The sequence below is a fragment of the Mustela nigripes genome, chromosome X (genome assembly GCF_022355385.1).
Source record: "Mustela nigripes isolate SB6536 chromosome X, MUSNIG.SB6536, whole genome shotgun sequence".
Lineage (NCBI taxonomy): Eukaryota > Metazoa > Chordata > Mammalia > Carnivora > Mustelidae > Mustela > Mustela nigripes.
The window spans coordinates 6,069,426-6,091,655 of NC_081575.1; the positions used below are offsets into that span (position 1 = coordinate 6,069,426).

General features: G+C 37.3%; 1 protein-coding gene across 15 annotated transcripts in view; it reads right to left on the reverse strand.

Moving 5' to 3' along the window:
* Window positions 1–3,452: 3,452 nt before the first annotated feature.
* The window catches only part of FMR1 (fragile X messenger ribonucleoprotein 1), a 38,436-nt gene continuing 19,658 nt past the window's right edge, over window positions 3,453–22,230 (reverse strand). The window contains exons 8-17 of one of the 15 annotated variants that reach the window (XM_059386205.1): window positions 21,302–21,472; window positions 21,129–21,207; window positions 16,904–17,013; window positions 15,879–16,013; window positions 15,306–15,368; window positions 13,018–13,104; window positions 10,310–10,505; window positions 8,586–8,693; window positions 8,024–8,106; window positions 3,453–5,819 (exon numbers count right to left, since the gene is read on the reverse strand). In XM_059386205.1, the coding sequence (XP_059242188.1) occupies window positions 5,709–5,819; window positions 8,024–8,106; window positions 8,586–8,693; window positions 10,310–10,505; window positions 13,018–13,104; window positions 15,306–15,368; window positions 15,879–16,013; window positions 16,904–17,013; window positions 21,129–21,207; window positions 21,302–21,472 (1,143 nt within the window). In that variant the 3' untranslated portion in view covers window positions 3,453–5,708. The other 14 variants (XM_059386202.1, XM_059386203.1, XM_059386199.1 and 11 more) reach the window with 14 other exon arrangements.

Below are 22,230 nucleotides of genomic sequence, written 5' to 3' on the forward strand. Positions count from 1 at the left end.
ACTCCCCTCTCTCCCTCAAATTCTGTGCCCTAGCCACATGGAACTCTTGCAAGCTTCCCAAATACAGATTTCCTCATGCGTAGATTATTGCCCTCAGCACCTGTACACCTGGCTAACTCCTCCGATCTGTTTTAAGACTCGCTTCACCTGGGAAGTAGTCCCTTCCTGGCTCCATACCATCCTGATCGCGGCGGGTCCCTCGGCATGCTCCCACCTTGCCCTGCGCATTTTAGCACTTACCGTGTACTGTATGCTGCACTGCCCATAGACTCAAGCTGTCCTGTTTGACAGTGAACTTCTTAAAGGTCTGAGATATTATCCCTGCATCCCTAAGAAACTTGTCACAGGCCTGCTATATAATAAATATTTATTAATGATTTAATGAGATGAAATCAAGGGGATGGTTCATTACCATGGACTCTCTGTAGCTTTCTCCACATAAAACATGAATACTTATACATGAAACATGAATGCATATACAACTTTGGAATTGGGATACCTTAGCAATCATTCCTTTAACACATGAAAAACTGAAACACAGAGTTGAAATGACTTCTGCAATAACCACAGAGCCAGTCTATGCTCTGGACAAGTGTGGAATCTACCCTGCAATTCCATTTTTTTTTTAAGGTTTTTTTTTTTTTTTAACTTATTTGACAGAGATCACAAGTAGGCAGAGAGGCAGGCAGAGAGAGAGGGGGAGGCAGGCTCCCTGCTGAGCAGAGAGCCCGATGGATGCGGGGCTCGATCCCAGGACCCTGAGATCATGACCGGAGCTGAAGGCAGAGGCTTTAACCCACTGAGCCACCCAGGCGCCCCGCAATTCCATTTTCCACAGCAGAACTCTCTATGTGCCTTCCCATCATGTAGTGGCTACAATGCATTTGCAACTTTTAATGATACATATTCCTTGAGAACCAGTACTGTTTATTGACACAGTATCTTACAGGTTTTGATTTCAGGGGAAATCTGACAGAGATGCCTTAGTATTTATCAAAAGAACTTAATACTTGAAGAAATAACACTGGAATTTTTTTTTCCTTCCTGCATAAGCCATCCAGATTTTGACTGATGCTGAATCATTATCATATACCCCAATTCCCAGGATTCTGTTTAACTGTCTCTTGTTGACACTCAGTCCTCCAATTTTCAACCTACCCATGTAATCAAATCTATGGTATACACAAATTGGTGGGAAAACCTTTAAGCACTTAATTTTTAAATTTACTCTTTAATCATTTAGCAAGTGCAACTTGCAGAGTTTTAATGCCTTTCCCACTAACATAAGACTCCTTCACACTTAAAAAAAAAAAAAAAGGATTTCCCCATTTCTTCATGGCAAGAAAATTTCTTTTTAAAAATAGATTTATTGGGGACGCCTGGGTGGCTCAGTTGGTTAAGCAGCTGCCTTCGGCTCAGGTCATCATCCCAGCGTCCTGGGATCGAGTCCCACATCGGGCTCCTTGCTCCGCGGGGAGCCTGCTTCTCCCTCTGACTCTGCCTTCCACTCTGTCTGCCTATGCTCGCTCTCGCTCGCGCTCTGACAAATAAATAAATAAAATCTTTAAAAAAAAAATAGATTTATTGGGACGCCTGGGTGGCTCAGTCGGTTAAGTCGCTGCCTTCGGCTCAGGTCATGATCCCAGGGTCCTGGGACCAAGTCCCACATCGGGCTCCTTGCTTGGCAGGGAGCCTGCTTCTCTCTCCACCTCTGCCTGCTCGTGTGTGCTCTCTCTGACAAATAAATAAAATCTTAAAACAAATTAAAAAATTAAAAAGAAATAGCTTGAGAGAGAGAACGAGCAAGAGGGGCAGAGGAAGAGAGAATCTGAAGCAGACTCTGAGTGCTGAGCCTGACTTGGGGCTCAATCTCACAACCCTGAGACCACCATCTGAGCCAAAACCAAGAGTCAAATGCTTCTAGGTGACGGTGCCACCCAGGCGCTGCATAAGAAAACTAAATAGCCCCAAATAAAAATTTTAAACAGCCTGAAATAAACATACAGTGGAAAAGATGCTCAAGATTTAAATAATGATACCTGTGGGGTACCTGAGTGTCTCAGTCGGTTAAGTGGCTGCCTTCAACTCAGGTCATGATCCCAGGGGGATCGAGCCCGGCATCAGGCTCCCTGCTCAATGGGGAGACTGTATCTCCCCCTCCTCCCCATGCTCATACTATCTCTTTCAAATAAATAAAATCTCAGAATAAATAAGTACTGGTACCTGTTAAGCTTTGAGCGATAAAGATTTAGCATCTGCTAATGGCTATTTCAGAATAACTGGTTATCTGAGGCATCAGAAGGTCATGAAGGAAAGATGCTATTTATGGCCACGAAACAAATGGGACTCAACAGGGATCAAATCCGTATATTGACTCTAAAAGACACTAGTCCTAAGCACTAGGAGCTCTAAGATCATGATCAGATGGGAGAAAGGCATCTGAGTAAGCCAAATGGAGTGTCAAGGTGGATGTTGCCAACAGGCTTTTCATATGTAGCACTGAAGACCACTGTGAAACCAGGAAAACCCAACCAAATTACTCGTAAATTGGTTTTAGCCTATCACATCTAATGGACTGTGCTCAGCTCTTCTGGCCCTGGAAGAGTCCAGAATGAAGCAGAAGGCAGAACAAGGTAGCAGAAAGTCAGAAAACGAAGATGGAGTTTTCAGAGGGGGAACGGGGGAGGGGAGAGGCAGGCCATCAATATAGAAGAGACTGTCCTGCATCCTTAAATCATTTTGGATGCTAACACAGAGAACTTTGACTCGCTCTCCTCTCCACTTTTAACCTTTTATCTCAGCTGTGCCCGAGTTCCTTGAAGTGACTACAACAGCCATTTCAGGCACCTTCTACCTACAAACCCATCATTTGTTTTATTATGGTTTTCTTTTTTTTTTTAAGATTTTATTTATTTATTTGACAGACAGATCACAAGTAGGCAGAGAGGCAGGCAGGAAGAGAGAGGAGGAAGCAGGCTCCCTGCTGAACAGAGAACCCGATGCGGGGCTCGATGCCAAGACCCTGGGATCATGACCTGAGCTGAAGGCAGAGGCTTTAACCCACTGAGCCACCCAGGCGCTCCTATGGTTTTCTTTTTTAAACTACACAGACACATTTAGTATTTTCAAATGGCAGGGTTTATTTATGTGTGCACAGACAGGAGTGTGTGTTCAATATGGTTTGGTGGCACCTTATGTAATTAACGTGTTGAAATATTATGACTGGGAATACGGAGAAGCATTTTCTAGTGGTTATGTTTTTGCCTTTTAAGGGCACGTAAAACATTATTTGCAAGGCATATATGCTTTGAATGATAAATAACCCCCCCCAATACTGCTAATATTTGTTATATTTAGAAATTTAAGACCAGGAGCAAACATCTGTCAGACTAATTTTTTGCTTTTTCATAAGTGCAACTTTTTAATAAAAATTTACATCTAGATAAACAATCTTCAGATTTTTGAAACTTTAATAAGATTTTAAAAACATGACTTAGAACTGAAAAACATACACGTTTAGCACACAAATATTGTAATACGAATCAACTCCAACTCCATTTGAAAACATGTGAATCAAATTACAGTTTTAGAAGTTAGTAATTCACATTTAAGCAAGTTAGCGCCTTGCTGAATTCAGCCTTTGTAAAAAAAAGAGACTTAGTGCATATTGTAATGGCACAATGTGCTTTTGTACCATTTTGTTGATTTTTTTTTCCACCTTATTAAACAAGATCAAGTTCTTGAAAGTTGGTAGATAACAGCTAACTTCCTAAGACATGTGAAACTTCCAGTGGTAACAGTTACATTTTGTAACAGAACACTTTCTATAGATTTCTTTTCCTATCTTAAAATTTTAAAAGCAATCATTTGTAAGGATTGCATCAACATCAATTTAGCAGAGGAAGATCAAACTTTATTGAAACTGCTTGCATACAAAATATATTGCACTATAACCAAACAAATGTCAACATAAAATTCAATCTGTTGTCGCTAATATGTACAGAGAATATTGCCCAAGAGCAGTTACATTACAAGGTCATTCTACCTTGGTTAATTATCTACAGTATTTTAAACCAAACAGCTTACAGATGATGTGTGCAAGGTACCAATTTCTGTTTTCAAATACTATACATTCCCAGAATAAATAACTAAAAATCAACATTAATGTTTGGCAATACTTTTAAAAGACTTTTTATATTCTTGAAATCATGTGCAGTTTGTTGCCATTTTTATATGCTTATTTGTATGCAAGGAAAAGTAACTGTAAAATGAAAATTCAAAGAAACAAACTCACAAAATACATCAGAGGCAGAACTTCGGTTCACACGGCTCTGTACAGACTCAGTGGTACCCCTACTTGGAGTTATTTTTTAAGAAAAATATAATATCTGAAGAGTGAAGGTCCTTCACATATTTTTCCTCAGTAAATTTCATTCATAAAAAAGACTCAAAAACAGAACCAAACCCAACACATCAAAAAACAAAAGAAAAAAAAACTAAAGAAAATAAGTATTTGTTAACCAATTCTAGTCTGCTTTCCAATTCCACTTACACATTAGAGCTCATATTTCAAGGCTTACATTTAACCTGCTTCCAATGTTTTTTTATTAGACAAAGTACCTGTACTTCACAGGATTATTATGCACACATGAAAATGACCTTTCTATCTCCCCCAAATAACCTTGAAATTAAAATATGAAAAACTTCACAAAACTTGGGGAGGACAAAATTTAAAAAAAAGGCTCTAAGTTAAAATTGGTCATCAGGCCAAAGAGCAGGCATATCCTACTAACTTTCGACCAGGAAGATTTATTCCTAGCTGAAAACATTTTATTTTAGCCTCTCTCAAATGAAAAGATAGTTATTTCTTCTCCTGTCTATACAGAAAAATTACACATCCCTCTCAATAACACTATTTGTCAAACTTCAGTGCAACAAAACAAAAACAAAAACAAGTTCTATTCTTTATACTGCCTAACCTGATGTTTCTGTAAGGAAAAAAATATGGAAAGCATGCATTCTTCTATAAAGTACTAATGTTTGACAGGGTTTGCTACATCTTTAACATTTAGTGTTTCCAACTTATCTTCCCTGAACTCTGCATCCAAATATAATATTCCTACCTGCCAAGATATAAAAAAGGCACAGATCATACAACTTTTTTTTTTTTTTTTTTTTTTTTGCTAATGAAAATGACAAACGTCACATCACACACATCTCAGGGTCCACTAAAATACTGGAAAAGTGGACCAAACATAAACTGACACAGGACATGAAATGACATAGTATTTCATGGACTTCTATAGGAGACTGAAAACAGAACTGTAATATGATTACTAAAAATGCTATTTATTGAGAAAAACTGAAATATACCGGCAAGTTATCACCCGATGCAGGAAAAAGGTCCAAATTAACAAAAAATATCACTGCTCAGTACTTTAAAAAATAAACCAAACTAAAATCCTGCCCTGAAGTGCTAATGTATACTTAAAAGCAATGTTTCAAAATTTCAACGTATCTTTTTGTGCAAACTTGAAGATTGTTGCTTATGGCCAATACCAAAAAAATAAAATTCATAACAGAATTTGTATTCATTTCATGCCCTGTGCCATCTTGCCTACTATTTGTCTTTGGCCTAACAAAGTTTTCTAATATGGAATAAGAGTTATGGAAATGGTTTAGGAAATATAACTTCAGAATTATGCAGTTTAGGGTACTCCGTTCACAAGTGGTTGCTGACCATCCACGTTGTCTGGCTTTTCCTTCTTCTGGTTACGATCTTTACCCGTGCGCAGCCGATTACCTTCACTGGAGGTATTCTGTAATGTTTTAGTGTGGACACTCCTTTCATTATTGCAGTCAACTCTGATCTAAAACAAGTTATAGTTGTTATATACACAGACCATATCCTATTGTAATCTGTAACTGGCCTGACAAGAAATTTAAGCCTAAGTGTAAGTTCCACATGGTAAAAGGGGAAACGGGAGTGAGAATAGAGGAAGTGCAAGAAATTAAAGTTAGGAAGGATTTTTTATTTATTTTATGATTTTAAAAACACTCTTCTTTAACTGGAACACACTGGTCATCTCACTGCGTCCAAACTTAGATAAAAACTCACAATCCTACCGTGTCTTCTTCTAAGCAGAATACAATAGTGAGAAACAAAATAGTTAAAATTAATTACTATTGCTAATTACGAGATAATATGGAACTATAATACTAGAGTTCAAAAGAATGGGTTATTAAAGACTGTGAAACACACAAGGGACCCAGATTGATGCCTTCCTATTCCCCTTTACCAGGATAAGAACTCAACTTGCTTATTAAGTAACTAGCCTTTAGTTTACACCTGAATTATCTATCATAGGTAAGATTAACCTCTCTATACTGAGGCTCTCACTGTCTTACAGTAGAAAACTTTGAGCCTTGCTTTCTTATAGCTTGTATTTTCAGTAAGGCAAGTCCGATAATCATAAGACTTGAACTCTGAAGAATAATAATGGTACAGGGAAATTCGACAACACTAATGTGTGAAAGGACTGGAATGCCAAGACATGTGTAAAGATGAATGCAGTTCAGAAAATAGTATCCTAAGATTTATGAAATAGTTTAAGTGCCAACACAGAACACTTCAAACAATGCTAACAATCCCAGATGCTGTATAAAAGAAGATAATATTGACCAATGGGCTTAAAACAACTACAACTATTGATCTGCTTGAAATACAAATGCTACACAGATATCAAAATGGATTGCTCTAATTTAAAAGTGTGTTCAAGTGCTGGGTCTCAGTGTGCATTCTAGATGTTTGGCCATCAAAGGCTTAGTGCTTTGACTTGGATCTATTCTCCTACATGGAAAACACAAACCTTTTTATTCGCTGTCCCATTTTAATTCTAAATACAATTATGAATATGCACCCTTTTAAGCAATATGATCTGACTGCCAAATTCCTGGAACATGTCACTTTAAGCAGAGACGTAAAAGGTCAGCAGATAAAGGCCTTCTATCTCTGCAAAACACATGTACGTACATCATTTCCTCATCTCTTTACCTAGATCTAAGGTCTTTTCTATTCCTTAAGAACGTGCCAACAGTTAACACCTACTTACAACTGGTAGGAATCCCATGGAATATTCTGTCAGGAAATTTGTGCTCTTGAAAAGCATCTCACTAATCTTGAATGCTGGTCCTAAACCAATCCACAGTCAATAAGGAACCCTAACTACTTGGATTAAGGATTAAGAATTTAAGAAGCAGAGGAGAATACGGGTTCTGGGGATCATATAGCAGAGTTCAAATATCATTCCACCATATGATCATTCTGTGACTGTGGACAAAGGACTGAATCTTTCTAAAAGCTTCAGTTTACTCACCTAAAGAATAAAAAATAAAACTACTTACCTCAGGGGGCTGCTGAAAGAGTAAATAAGGTAACACACACACACACAGAAAGCACTTAGCAATGGTGTCTGACATGCTCAGGAGTAATTTTAAAGTTAACAATGGATTCAGCACAGGTGATGACCAACTGAAAAGGGATCTCAGAATAGAGGCTGGTCATAAACCAACAGCCGGCTGATCGCACGTACTAGCTGAGAGCAGCAGCAGCCCTGTCTACCATAATTACTACTCCTTTTCCTTACTTTCCACTCAAAGAGATCACCCTGTCCCTGCAACTCAGGGGAAGAGGGGTCCACAGGGTTACTCAGGTCTCCCAGTACATTCCAGGATGTCCCTTTCCTTGCGGAAACTGCAGGGAACCCCCAATGTGGTACTCAAGTCCTAATAGACTGTCAAAGTCTTCACAAATGCTTAAGACTGCATAGTCTCTAGAGAAATTCTCTTGGTATATTTGTCACGAAGAACTAAGACTGCCCACAATTATAATGCTGAAAGGAAAACATGTCCTATGTATCAATTCTGCAACTTTTCAACATGTTTAAAAATCAAGTAAGATAAACTTGTAAGTCTCAAACTACAGTAATTCAAATAATTTAGATGTAAATAGGCACCAGTTTACCTGGAGGGATCCATCTGCTGTTCTTCCTTTAGCCTCTCTTGGATTACGTGGCCGATTATCTGTTCGGGAGTGATCGTCGTTTCCTACAGGGTCGATTTTAAAAGGTTCAACAGGGAACTGATTCTGATGTGCTTATTAGAAATTCTTTATTCCTACACTCTCAATTTATTTAGACCACAGAATCTAAAACATAATCAACAATCTAGTGATTCCAGTTACATAATGCTTAGAAATCTAGCATGTAACCAAGAAGCACAAAATCTTTCAAAGGTGTTACAATTCTGCATCAACTATGTCACAGGTCAACCTGAGCTAATGCTCACGTTATGTGCAGAATCCCCCAAAGAAGCCGAACTAGTTATCGGTGTTTATTTTTACGTTCTACACAAACCATGGGAAGGCTGACGTTCCGTTGACTACTGCTGAGCCCTTCCTCTGCTGACCAATAGAAAACAGGAAAAATGGGGTTTTGAGTAATATATCCTTGAATCACCAAGATTTTTCACGGAACTTTGGTTGTTAAAATTCACCTTTAATTATTAAGAAATGAACACCTCTGTACCTTTGAAGCCACCTCCACGTCCTCTTCCTCCTTGTCCTCTTCCTCCACCGCCACGTCGTCGTCCGTCTCCTCTGCGTAGAAAGTTCTCCCTCTCTTCCTCTGTTGGAGCTAATGACCAATCACTGAGTTCGTCTCTGTGGTCAGATTCTGTTTCAGAAGCATTTGATGCTTCAGAATTAGTTCCTATCGAGAGTTAAAAGTTATATACCGTTGTCCGACTTAAAAAAAAAAAGTTAGGTTAACAGAAGCTTCCAGAGACGTTTCAGGGGTAATCCAATACTCTTCCCAATTTATAAACCCAAAGAGTATCATCACCTTCCATTTTGTAAAACAAATTATCTTAAATTCAAAATGAAGGGTTTCACAATATTTGAGGTAATTTTGGTTTTAAATGTTTTTGGTTCTCATTAAAAAAAAAGGTATTTTATTAGCCATCTAAGTTCAAACCTGAGTATGCCACATCATTAAACAGCTGTGCTCCTTTAAACATCTGCGCTCTCTGGAGGAAGAGTTGTCTACAACAGTTAAATGCAATGCCTTGATAAATAAACCTCTATAAAGAGAGTTCCTTTTAACAAGGTTTGGCCCAGGGACAGCGGGGGATGCATACATTTTGGTCACCTCTGAGAGGGTGGCGAAGGCCAACATGGTAACTCTCTCAGGGAAGGGTCTTCCGTGGGATCCGGGATTGAACTTAGCTGAAAGGGGATATGCTTGCCTGATGCTTGGTCCACAACCTTCCCTCCCTCTCCCACTGAAATAATTTATCATTAATAAGGGAATTATTAAGATAAGCTCATTATGCATGAGGGGGTAGATTAATGATGTAGGGGAGATGGAAGTGGGAGAAAAGAGCTCCATGGTGAGGTGGGACTTCAACAGCAAAAAGGACAGACTGTTGGGAGAGGGGTTAGGGGTTAGGTTTAAGGTTTGCCTTAGGAGTAGGTGTCTGTCTCCCCCACTCCAGAATATCAACTCTACTACCTCTCTCTCTTCCTCTGTTGGAGCTAATGACCAATTATAGCTTCACCATTATAGCTTCTTTCCTGTGGATCTTGAAGGCTTTTCCATCTTAAAGAGTTCCTTTTTGAAATGCAAATATTTGTGAGATGGATTATACCTTATACCACCATTAGCAAGTTACATAGTAGATACACAGTTGAGCAAGAAAGACAGTAGGCACTGGCAGGTGGGGACAGTGTTCAGTGGAAGGTACTGGGAGAGAAGAAAGAAGCACTGACAGAAGAGCTGGGAAGGCAAAGAGAAACTTTGCCTACTTCTTGACTGTGCCTAGGGCTGACTTTGGCCATGACACTCAAAATCACCTTATGAGCCATAGGATGCAGAGCCCTGATTTACACAGTCCATCCAGCAAGTATGACCAGCACATGCCTGACAAAAAATGAGCCACAGTACACAAATGAAAATAATTTTGGCTATACAGTAATAAAATCAGGAAAGGCCTTAAGGAAGTCATCAACACACAAGGGCTTAAGCAGATTTATCCCCAAGTCAGAACGTGGACAGAACTCACACTTGCCCTGTAAACTCTAAGTGTTATCATCAGGTTTTAACTCTGTCTCTTACAACACAATTTGACCCACTGTGACTCGGAAACCATGTAGTGAGAAACCGTTATAATGGGGTTCTAATGAATATTAGAGATTAGCAGCTATTAAGTCTAGGAACAGATAAAGTTACTGAGTAAAATGCTTAGTTTGTACCTGAAGTATATCCAGGACCGCGTCTGCCGTGCCCCCTATTTCTGTAAGGTCTACTACCTCGACCCATTCCTTGACCATCATCAGTCACATAGCCTTTTTCCTTATCTGTACGATTTGGTGGTGGTCTAGAACTAGCTCCAATCTGTCGCAACTGCTCATCAATTTGTAATCTCTCCAAACGCAACTGGTCTACTTCCTATTTAAAATATACAAGATAACAGTAAAAATAATTTGACATTTTACTTAATAATACCTTTCTCCTTTTCATCAGATAAAAAATATACTGGAAATATTTCAATTTCAGTTCTAAATTTATAGTAAACACTATTACACAGAATTATCAGGAAATTGAATGGTGTCCTTAAAAAGAAAAATTACTATAGATAACAGATTATTATGTCCATAATTAGAGATATAACAAAAATACTCAGCATTAAAATTCTACTGAATAGAATTTAAAGTTGTTTGATTTGGCACTATTATTCAATAGAATCTGCTAAGGCACAGATATGCTAGTTGGGGGACTTCTTGATGATAGTATATTGAATAAAGCAACTCCAAAATGTAGGTAAATGACATTTAAGGTTTATCGAGCTAAACTGAAAAAAATCACACACTGTAAATAATCTTAATCAAAATATATTTGCCAGCTAGTATCTTAATTTATGAAGCACTGAGTTTGGGCCATCTTCTGCTTTCAAAGAACATATATTATGGTAGGTCTTTGGATATGATTACACCATTAAGGAAAAATTATTTTCAGGGAACTGAAAATGCTCCTATTCCTTATATCTCAGGGAAGGGGGGATACAACTATTTAAGAGCTAACCAAAAAAGCTAGATCTTAACATCATGCCTTGAAACCTCTTAAAGACTACAACTATGCTAGAACAAGTACAATGAACAGTATTAATGTTGATCAAAATATAGACCTGGGTCAACTGAGAGACCCTTACACATAGTGCTTCTGATATGTTTGATATGTTGGGTTCTGTCAAATCAAGATGAAGCCTCAATTCTAACCCCTGTCCTTCCAATCTACCCATTAAAGATCTCCTTTTCTGGCTAATAGGGAACTGTATCCATAACTCTAATAGTACTGGGTGTCTGAGTAAAGCAGTGGCCATCATAGGGACTGCTGACATGGACAGTCACTGGATAAGCCCCTGTTAAGCCAAGTTCTTAAAATATTGGTTGTGGAAGCTTCTGGAAAATAAAGGGCAGATACATTTAATCTGTGCTCTGAACCAGAATTTCTGTTTTACAAAGGACTTGAGCAACGAGAGAGTGAGTAGTTTACTCCACAAGTATAGTTATAACTCATGGAATGGGTGTTATTTTGCGAAACAGAATGGTAGTCCAGGTTATCCCACTGGGGCAAAGCAGTCACCTTTTGGTGAGAGATGCCAGGCCCAATCAAGGGAAGATCTGGTGATGAAAAGAATGGCAACGGGACAGCTGCTGATAACCAAAAAAGATATTCAATTGTGAAGAATAAATAAAAAGATCTTAAAAAGAACATTAGTCAAAAGAACAAGGGATTGATTACAATGCAACCCTAACTCTCCAGGTCATCGTAATTATTTAAGCTAAGAATATGAAAAAAAAAAAAAACCAACACATACACACACACACAGAACAGATTACAAATAAAATACACAGTTTAAAACAAAAATAAATAAGCAAACTAACGGGGTATCCTACCCATGCAAACCTTGCTGGATGAAACCTTCCCATTTTCAATTATTAACTGACCACCATAAGATGAATGAAATGCCTAACTACTGTACATTTTCCCCCTTAATTGCATCCAAAAATTGTTTCTTTCTTTCAAGAAATCAGCAAAAACATTCTTAAGACAGGATCATAAATAAAACAGAAAGCTAGATTATTTTTAAAATCCTATTTAGTACTAGTCACTTGTAATTTTGATGTATATGGATATAAAAAAGAAATTATAAAAGTGACATGGGTAAGATTTTATTTCATTGACTTATACAATATCTTGGCTAAAAGAAATTTTTAAAAGCATCCAGTATAGGGAGAAGTGACTTGCCTAAAGTCACATAAGCTAGTTCATGGTAGGAGAGAGACTAGAAGCCAATCCAGTGCTCTTTCCACTATACCTCGTAGCTTCCCAGTTCCTGATTTCCAGTTTGCAATCTAGAGAAAGTATAACTGTACAAATACTAACTAAAAAGAGCATCTACAAGACACGAGTTATTTATATTTTGTATAACAGAGTATAGAGAAAAATACAAAGGATAAACATTTAAACAGAAGACTTCATGAAACACTGGGATTTCCTTAATAAATAACATAAAAGGGACAAACAAAGGCAAGTGTTAACAGACAAAATCTGGCCTGGAAAAAACTGAGAGGCTAGAAAGTATCAACTGGATGAAAAGGCTATGTACAAGAGTACCTACATTGAAAGTTAAGGGTTTAACAGAAAAATAATGGGAAATAGGGGGATTTATTGAGAACTGGGATATTGCTCCTTAAATTTATAATGATAGAAAATGGACTTGAGTTTTCAAAAGGAATATAATAAGCAAAACAAAGTGAATATTTGCTCTATTACCTTTTAAAGGTCATTCATTATAATATACAGGCTAGAATGAAACTTCACTGCTGAAAAGACTGACTGTGGAGTTTTTATATTTTAGTACAAAAGGATTAGAAGTTAAAGTTCTTCTTGCTCTCACCTTTAAATAGTTCAGGTGATAATCCAGAAGAACAGTGGCATTAGCAATGCTGTCCTTTGTTCCCACAAAAACAAATGGTACCATACCCTGAAAAATAAATGGCAACAATAATCCTATAAAATAATGGATTAATCTGACAAAAATGCAAATAATAACTAAATCCCTAGCACAGGGCCTGACAAACAGTAGGTACACAAATGTTTGTTGAAAATATAAATCAATACATGGAAACAAAAATTGTCATATTATACACATCTATTGTGAATAACGACACATCAATACAGCAACCCCTTGAGTGTACCAGATTATTATGTTTTAAATGCTACACTTAAGTGTTGGCAAAAATCACAAATTATGTAATTCAAAATTATACAAGCTCTGACATGAGATGCATAAACAAAACGAATACTTTAAGGTACTCTAATTCATACACTACAGGTTTTATCTGGATCAAATTCTTTACAGAGAAATTCAAAGTCAAATACCAGGGCACCAAAGTAAAACTAAATCCATTTTGCTAACCAAGTCAAGAGAGTACAAACAAAATACAAACAAGAAGAATTAGGGTAAATCCCCTGCACTAATTATTCTGTGCAGGGGATTGAGGGTAAGAGGCAGATCCATGAGCACAAAACTGAACATTTCAATAATGTACTCTAAAAATTGTAAAAGGCTGAATCATAAGGAAAGTTTGATCTTTTCTCTATGGTACTACTTTAATATAAAGACAGATTTTCAAAAAGGAGTATACAAAAAAAGAAGCGAAGGTGTTGTGCAAACTTATAGCTGGCAATTAGGACATTCAAAATCGAGAATACTTTAATATTTTACTACTGGAGAAATACACATGTTATTGATATTCACACACGTGACCACAGATGACCATATGGTGGCTTTGATGAGGACGTAATTTTCTAGCTGAAGTTTCTAGATGTGAAAAAACAAGAAGCTGTCTCTTTAGCAAGCATCACCTCTTTTATATAAAAAGAGCATTCATCTGATAGGTGTGGTTACTGCTGGGCTGCTTAAATGTATGTGGGGCTGGAATAGTTTTTTCTTTCTTTTCCCTTCCACATTAACATGGCTGTTGATGTGGGAGAAAAAAAAAAACAAACCTGAACAATTAGGAATTAATGCTTGTAAAATGACCTTTATCTGGTAGGCAAGGCACCGCTTCCCAGTAGCAATGACCAGCTGAAGAGTCAGGTGCCACTGAAAACCCACAGGCCTCGTATGGATTTTTTTGCACTGAATAATATATGAACTATGGAAATGATCAGGCCTATGCATCCGATCTCCTTTTCTCAAAAACATTTTTGACTGTTTTCTCCCCAACTGATGTTGTTACAAAGCAGTTAAACCTTATCATTTCCCAAAATGTCATATGATGAAATGTTACACTCTTCCCTCTAGATCACGTATGTCCAAAATAAACTTTAAAATCCTGTGTCACAGGTTTAGTCTTATCACTTTGGAGCAAATAGTTTTAAAACATTTTCTTCTTCCCCACATCCAAACTGTGGTTGTACCAAGTGCCACTCTAATTTGAGCACATCACTAGGGGACTAGAATAGTCCAATGAAGAAGGGCCAAGAGCACAACAGCAGCCTTCAATATGGAGGCAAGGAGAAAGGCAGAGAGGAATATCCCAGCCACTTGTGGTTCTATTTCTCTTTATAAAATGGCAGTTCTTGCTTTTAGTCTCTGGTGAGCCATGACATTTTTCCATAAATAGTTCTCACGGGCCAGGTAGGGGGCCCTGCACCCTCAAGGAACTCATGTTGTGGCCGAACAGATTAACAAGTGAATGTCTATGTAGGAAGTGCTACTGAGAGGGATGAGCACACTGGAACACAGAAGGGGGAAAGGCCCTTGGGCCACTCAGGGGGAGGAGACCTGTGGCAAGTACACAAGGAAAGCTGCACAAGGAGTAAGGTCAAAGCAAATTGGGAAGTTGGAGGGTAAAGAGCACTCTGGTGAAGGATACATATGCATACAGAGGCAATAGTGTTCAGAGAACCCTAAGTACTTCAGTATGGCTCAAGCCACTCTGGAAGGCAAAGGAAGGGAATGAGAAGAGGTGACACTGGACAGGTGAGCATCAAAGAAAGGCCTGATAAGCAACAGGAAGGAACTTGAGCTTTCTCCCCAGGGCAATGGATAAACATACCCCAAAACACTCCTCCACCATCCCCCAACCCTGCTGATCATTTGTAGTCTTTCTTAACAAGGGGAATAAACATTAAAATATAAAATTAAAATGTATTTTTCAAGGAATGTTTTCCTACCTGCCAAGCCTTGAGTTCAGGTTTCTGGGATTCCCCTGCTACAATTGATGAAACCACTAACACCTAAAGCAGTATAAGGAATGCAAGTGATGTCATTAACTATAACAAATGATACACAGAAGCCTGAACGCAGGACTTTCACTGTAGGACTTCTAAACCCATTTCTAAATAGTTAGGTTAGTTCAAATATTGAAAACCAGTTTCTAAAATATGATTCTAAGTAGTAACTAAATGTATCTAACAGAAGGTACATTTTGAGCTACCACAACCTGCAAAATTTCAAGAAACAGCATGAAAAAATGAAAGACCACCCTCAAAAGAAAAAAATGTGATCATTAATTGTAACCCCATATTTTATGTTTATACCATCATATTTGTCACTGTGAATAAACTGAGAAGTAGGTATCACTTTGGTTTGTGACCTCTCATAAGATGGCAATCAGATTTAAAAACAAAACAAAACACATGAGTAGTCTATAAGCCTAACCAGAGAAAACACCCAAAACACCAACTGTGACATCTGGGTCAAAGAAATTCCTTTTAATATAATTCAAAGTGATAAATATTTCTTACCCTCTGGACTTTTGTACTGTTAGGTTGAGAAAAATGAGTACTGTTTTCCTTTATATCTATATGTTTTTTTTCTTCTGGGGGAGTAGGTCCAACCCTTGAGTTACTGGAAGGTAGGGAATTTGGTGGCATGATTTCCTTGGTAAAAAACAAAACACAAAAGGGAAAAGAGAACCAATTTACAAGACTGTATTTAGCCCCATTTTTGTATCAATGATCATATAAGAATACAAATTATTGTAAACATTTTTGGCAGAAACAATTAGAGAATGCAAATATTATGCAGTAACCCCCCCAAAACATCAACCATCAGCTAAAAGAACCTTTCACAAAGGGAAAGACTAGATAATATGTGAAAATATGGCAAAATTTGACCTTTATCTGGTAGGCAAGGTACCGCTTCCCAGTAGCAATGACCAGCTGAAGAGTCAGGTGACACTGAAAACCCACGGGCTTCATATGGATTTTTGTGCACTGAATAATATGAATTTGGGGGGATTTTATTTTAAACAATATCGTTGTACAGAAGAGCACACCCTTACCTCCCCCAACCCACATAAATTCTTTAAAGGTTGCTACCAAAAACCATATATTCATGAAGATGAAAGTGAGGGTTATAAAATTTAATGACTGGGAAGAGATTACTATGCCCAGATAAAAACGTAAAGAACAGAAAATAAACACACATACACACAAACTAAAAAAGACAAAGGATAAAAGCCAGAAGACCTGATTAGTGTCCCAACTTGGTCTCTGTCAGCAACATCAAAGTTATATTTGAAAAGTGCCTTATACTCTTTTTAGAATTTATGGCCATCCATTTTAAAGCCTGAGAAAGATTTGAAAGCATTCAAGTGACTAGTCCCAAGTCATTATCCGGCTACAACAATGACTAGCATGACTATCAGAATTTTTATATTCCTAGCATGTGCATACCATACTACAGAGGCCTCTAAATTAACATGTTGAAAAAAAAACAGTAAGAAACTTCTATCAGACAAACCAGAAACACATGCACTATCACATACCTCTTCTTGTGGAACACTTTTCTCATTTTCGGCTTCAATTCTCACCCTCACAACTCCTGACTTGTCCACAATTTCCTGAATCAGTTTTCCATTTTTTCCTATTACTTTGCCTAAGAAATGAGTAATTCATGTTTGGTTTTAAAAACATTTATCTCAAACCAGTAAGCGTACCCCACTGCAAACTATCACATAAAACGTAAGATTTCAAAACCAAAACAGAAACTCTTTTCAAAAAGACAAGAGTTAAACAGGCTTTCTGTTTATTAGGTTGTCTGTCACTGTTTAAACTACTTTGGTCAAGTATCAGAGGTATTTAAATCTCATGAATTGATGGGATAATTTTGAATTTTTAAGGAAGTTTGAAGATAGGCTCTTATTTTGCCTAAAAGGGTCTACTTGAAACTTGCTGGTACACTGGTGTATATCACTCTTTCTGCAAAGTTCTATGAAAAGAAATAAGGGAAAGGACAGATAATAGAAAATACATTTGCTTATTCATTTGGCAATTTTAGCTCTGTCTGTACCTGATTTAAATCTGCTTCTTTACCCATGATAAATATTTTTAGAATTTTATATGTCACATTTATAAAAGATACTCCAAGTTTAAAAGGGACTTAGGCAGCTGTACATACATCTAAAAGAAGTACACATTTTCCAGGCCAATATGTTAACATAATATTACTCCTATGTATCACTCATAGATTGTATCAGTATATTAAAAGGTGAAGTGTGACTTCTTAATCTTTTATTAGCCACAGAATAGAAGATTAAGAAATCACACTTTATTAAGATAACTCAAAACTATAATGAAAAAACTTAAAAACCAGTTCAAGATTAATTATTATTCAATACCATCTGTTAAAACTACAAAGACTCTGAATACTGGTAATAAATAGGCATTCTTTCCCTCATTTTAGAAAACTCAGTCATACCCTTTAACTGGGAAATGACTGCTTTCACAGCCATCATAATCCATTAGTGTAAAGCAAGACCCTGCAAATAAAAGAACTACTGGTTCCAGAAGTCTACATGTGAATTCCATCAGCTTCTGAGTACTTTCCTAAGGTACCTAAAAAGCACCCTTATACTGGCCAAGACCATCATGTGCTTGTCCCAGTATCTCCTCTAAGGCAGGGATGGGGAAAAATCTGGAAGCCAAAATTTTCTTTGAGTCAATGCTACAGAAGAAACCAGGGAAAGCGTCACAACAGGAACTTGTGGTTCTTCTCATCAGCATTACCCCGGCACTCCAGCCACATAAGAAAGCCTCATTCGCCCTTATAACCTCTTCTAACTGCTCATTGGTCAGGGAACAGAACTGACATTAAATCAGGACTCCTGGGGCGCCTGGGTGGCTCAGTGGGTTAAGCCGCTGCCTTCGGCTCAGGTCATGATCTCAGGGTCCTGGGATCGAGTCCCACATCGGGCTCTCTGCTCAGCAGGGAGCCTGCTTCCTTCTCTCTCTCTCTCTGCCTGCCTCTCAGTGTACTTGTAATTTCTCTCTGTCAAATGAAAAAAAAAAAACCCGAAAAAGAAAGTAATAAAGCAATCCATAAATAAACCAGGACTCCTGATATAGGCAGGTCCTTTTGTCAATTATTTCTGCTACTCCTGTCTTCAAATGAAGAGAGGTTTTTACACGGTGTTGTCCCACCCAGTTTGTTTTTAATCTGTAAAACTTATTATATTTTCATGAATTAATATGATTTTTAAAAAGGTCTCAATGAGTCAGGAAAAAGAAAATTGAGCTTGGCACATGTTGCTGTTAATAGCTTAACCATCCTAAGTATTGTGTTAACTATAATTAACAGAATAATTAAACCAATTCACTGTCAAAGTGGATGAAAAACAAGCAAATTTTTAGAAAAGAATGACAAATCCATGTACGTGCTAGACAGAGTTTGTGAAAAATAAAGAGATCATAAATCATACTGTGGGACTCAAAGAAAACTTATGCAATACTAATTAGACATCTCCCTAAAGATGTGCCCTGCCAACTCTCTTACACAAAAATGCTTTCTGAAAACTCTCAACATTCCAATCTCTAAAAGAGACTTGCTTTATTTTATTCACCAGAAACAAAAGAAAACCGAGGCTGATTGTACTTCAGCAGGCCTTCTGGTGAAAGGTTACTGTTGGAACCCTCTTCTCTTCAGGTATGACCAGAGGTAGAATCCATTTTTAATAACAGATAATGCAATTCTATATACCACATGGTTATTTCTCAGTCCCAACTGACAGCTTACTACAATTTTGCTCTACTGAACTGGATGGAATTGATCTAAATGAGGAGGAGATAAGAGAAGTAACATTTACAGAGTCCCATACTATGTTCAAAGCTTCTCTAAACCTTTCTATCAACATCTTCCTGTTTAGTTATCATGGCAACTCTATGAGGTGGACACTATTATTCACATTTTTTGGAGGTAAGGAAAATAAAATTCAAGGGGGTGGAGTCAGTTACAAGGTCAAATTACCAAAAAGTGAGGTAGGGACCGAAATCTACATTCAACTCCAACACCTAAGAACTTTCCCCTAGAGGCATCATGCCACCTCCCAAATGAACTGTAGTGAATGACTCGAACACAAAGTTTCTGTTTGATAATTACTGAAAAAACTGTCTACTGGCTATATAAGAATTTTTAAATTTAAAACAACGTTTCTAACTATAAAATGTATACAATTGCTTGGCAAACTGTAACTAAAAGGAAAATAAGCATCATTCAAAACCCCACTTATCCTGAGGTAAAAAGGACAGTGCTACACACACACAAAACTGTGTCCAAGTTACCTCAATAACATCACATTCTTTAGCTGTCTGTACAACACAGCTGAATGAATAATTCTGCATTAACTTCACTGGTATTTACCCTTGAACTAATTTTATTCAAGAGAAAAATATTATTCCAAGTGTTTTTAATGGCACAGGAAGATGTTTATTAATTCTATGCTGACAAAAAATTAAAGCAGGCTAAGCAGGACTGAAACTATGGGAACAAAATGCATAGAAGTTCTTATTTTCTTGTTCTTTAAACTTTGCAAAGGGCATGCATTACTTTTTATAATCAGTTGTGGTTTCAAGTTCAGTAAATTAAAAATGTATAGGCACTATGTCCCAATTTTATGTATAAAGACATAGGTAGTATTCTTGATTAAAAAAAAAAAACACAACCAAAAGCCTGCAACTGGCTTGGTATGTTCTGCTAAAGAGATCTTCAGCATTTGAGAATATTGGTAGAGAGTTTCTGGTATTTGCTGGTACCTGTGATGATGATAGTAATGAAACAGAAGTATTCTAAGTCAAAATGAAGAACTACCACTGGTGTTGCAAAAATCCCCAGAGACATTCAGAGTTACTTTTAGCTTTGCAACTCATTAGATTTAAGTAACCTACATTCAGATTCTCAATTCAGAGATAATTCAGAATGCTATCATTTTATAGACCCATCAGAGAGATCAAATAAATACAAATATCCTCCGTATTATAAAGCCCTCAAATGTCATTCATCTTGAAAAAAAAATGGTTTAAGATCTTTTTTTTTTAAGATTTATTTATTTGAGAGAGAGAGAATACACAGGGGGTAAGGGCAGAGGGAGAGATTCCCAAGCAGATTCTGTACAGCGCACAGAGCCCAATGTAGGGCTCAATCCCACAACTCCAAGGTCACCAAATAAATGAGCTGAGACCAAGAGTTTGGATGCTTAACCGAGTGAACCACTCAGACGTCCCTGAAGATTTATTTATTTGACAGAGAGAGAGCACACAGGAATGTGAGCGGGGGAGACAGAAAGAGGGGGAGACAAGCAGACTCCCCGCTGAGCACAGAGCCTGACATGGGACCTCGATCTCACGACGTTTAGTTCATGACCTGAGTCGAAATCAAGAGTTGGATGCCTAACTCACTAAGCCATTCAGGTGTCCCTTGAAAAAATGTTTAATTTTAAGACACAGAAACTACACACTGAAGAGGCTGTACAAAATTTATTCTTCTAGGCTCTAACAGGTTTGAACTAGGAAAGCAGTGTCTTCTGTATACCTTCTAATTTTTGAGTATCATATTTGTCAAATATTTTCTGTATACTCTAACAACAGACCATATTTCAAAGATTAAGCTTCAATTAAATGACTCTCCAAGTGAGTGAACATGGAATTCTAGCAGAATAACTGAACTATTTCCCTAATTGGTGTGTTTGTAGTGCATGTCAACAGTAATTTCTGACTCACCGACCAAGTTCCTTGGAACTTGTATGACATCTTCAGCAAATTCAAGAAAGCTTCTAGCCTTTTTCACTGCATCCTGATCCTAACAACAAAGGGGAAAAGATTTAAGATAAAAGATGAGCCTTATGAAATACTCTTTGTTATTTTAGAAAAAAACTACATAGTAAAATATTTACCTCTCCATAAATATGAAATGTGCAGGTGTCTTCATCTAGATCGATAGCAGTGACCCCAGGTACTTTTCTAGCTTGCTGAATATTAGCACCATGAGTACCAATAGCTAGACCCATCAGATCTTCTCGTACGATAAATTGTTCATGAAACCTTGAGGCAAGCTGCCTTGAACTCTGAAGAAAAATGCACGTCTGATTAATATGCTTTATCAACTATCAAGGCAACTATATTTAGGTCAGCCATATAAATAATCTTGACCCTATGTATCAGGGGCCTATAAATTAGTTTCAATTGTAAACTAAAAGATTTTAGAAAACACCTCCCACAGCATAAGCACTTTTTAGGTTACTGAAGGTCTATACCATCTGATATATTTGTTAATAGGAAAGGGCTTCTCGTCAACCTATTTTCAAGGCTGCCGTAGGTAACCAATAACATCAATAACGTAGTATTAAGCAGATAAAAGGTTCTCAAATAAAAACCAGCCCACCGGATCTGACAGACTCAATGTTATTTAAGTAAAAAAAAAAAAAAAATTTAAATACCATCTTTATAGAAAATTGAATTCACTTCATTTTTATTAAAGGATATCAGTACATATACATTTTTTTCAGTTTTCTTCTGGAAACTGCTCCATTTATTTAACTTATCATTAGATATTGTGGTCTAGATATCCATCCCTCTCATGAAGTGGAGATATTAAAATACTTTCCTTCTCCCACCTCCCCAACCTGAGGAATGGAATCATAAAAATTGTTGGTGCAGTCATGAAATCAAATGATTATAGAATGCCAAAGATTTACATCTTATCTTGCATATGCACCTGGAACCTAATATGAGAGTCTGTAAGACCTTGTGATCTGGATCCACAAGTATGATGAATTCTTTCAAATATTCAGTAATGACTGAAATATGTTACAGTCAACACCCC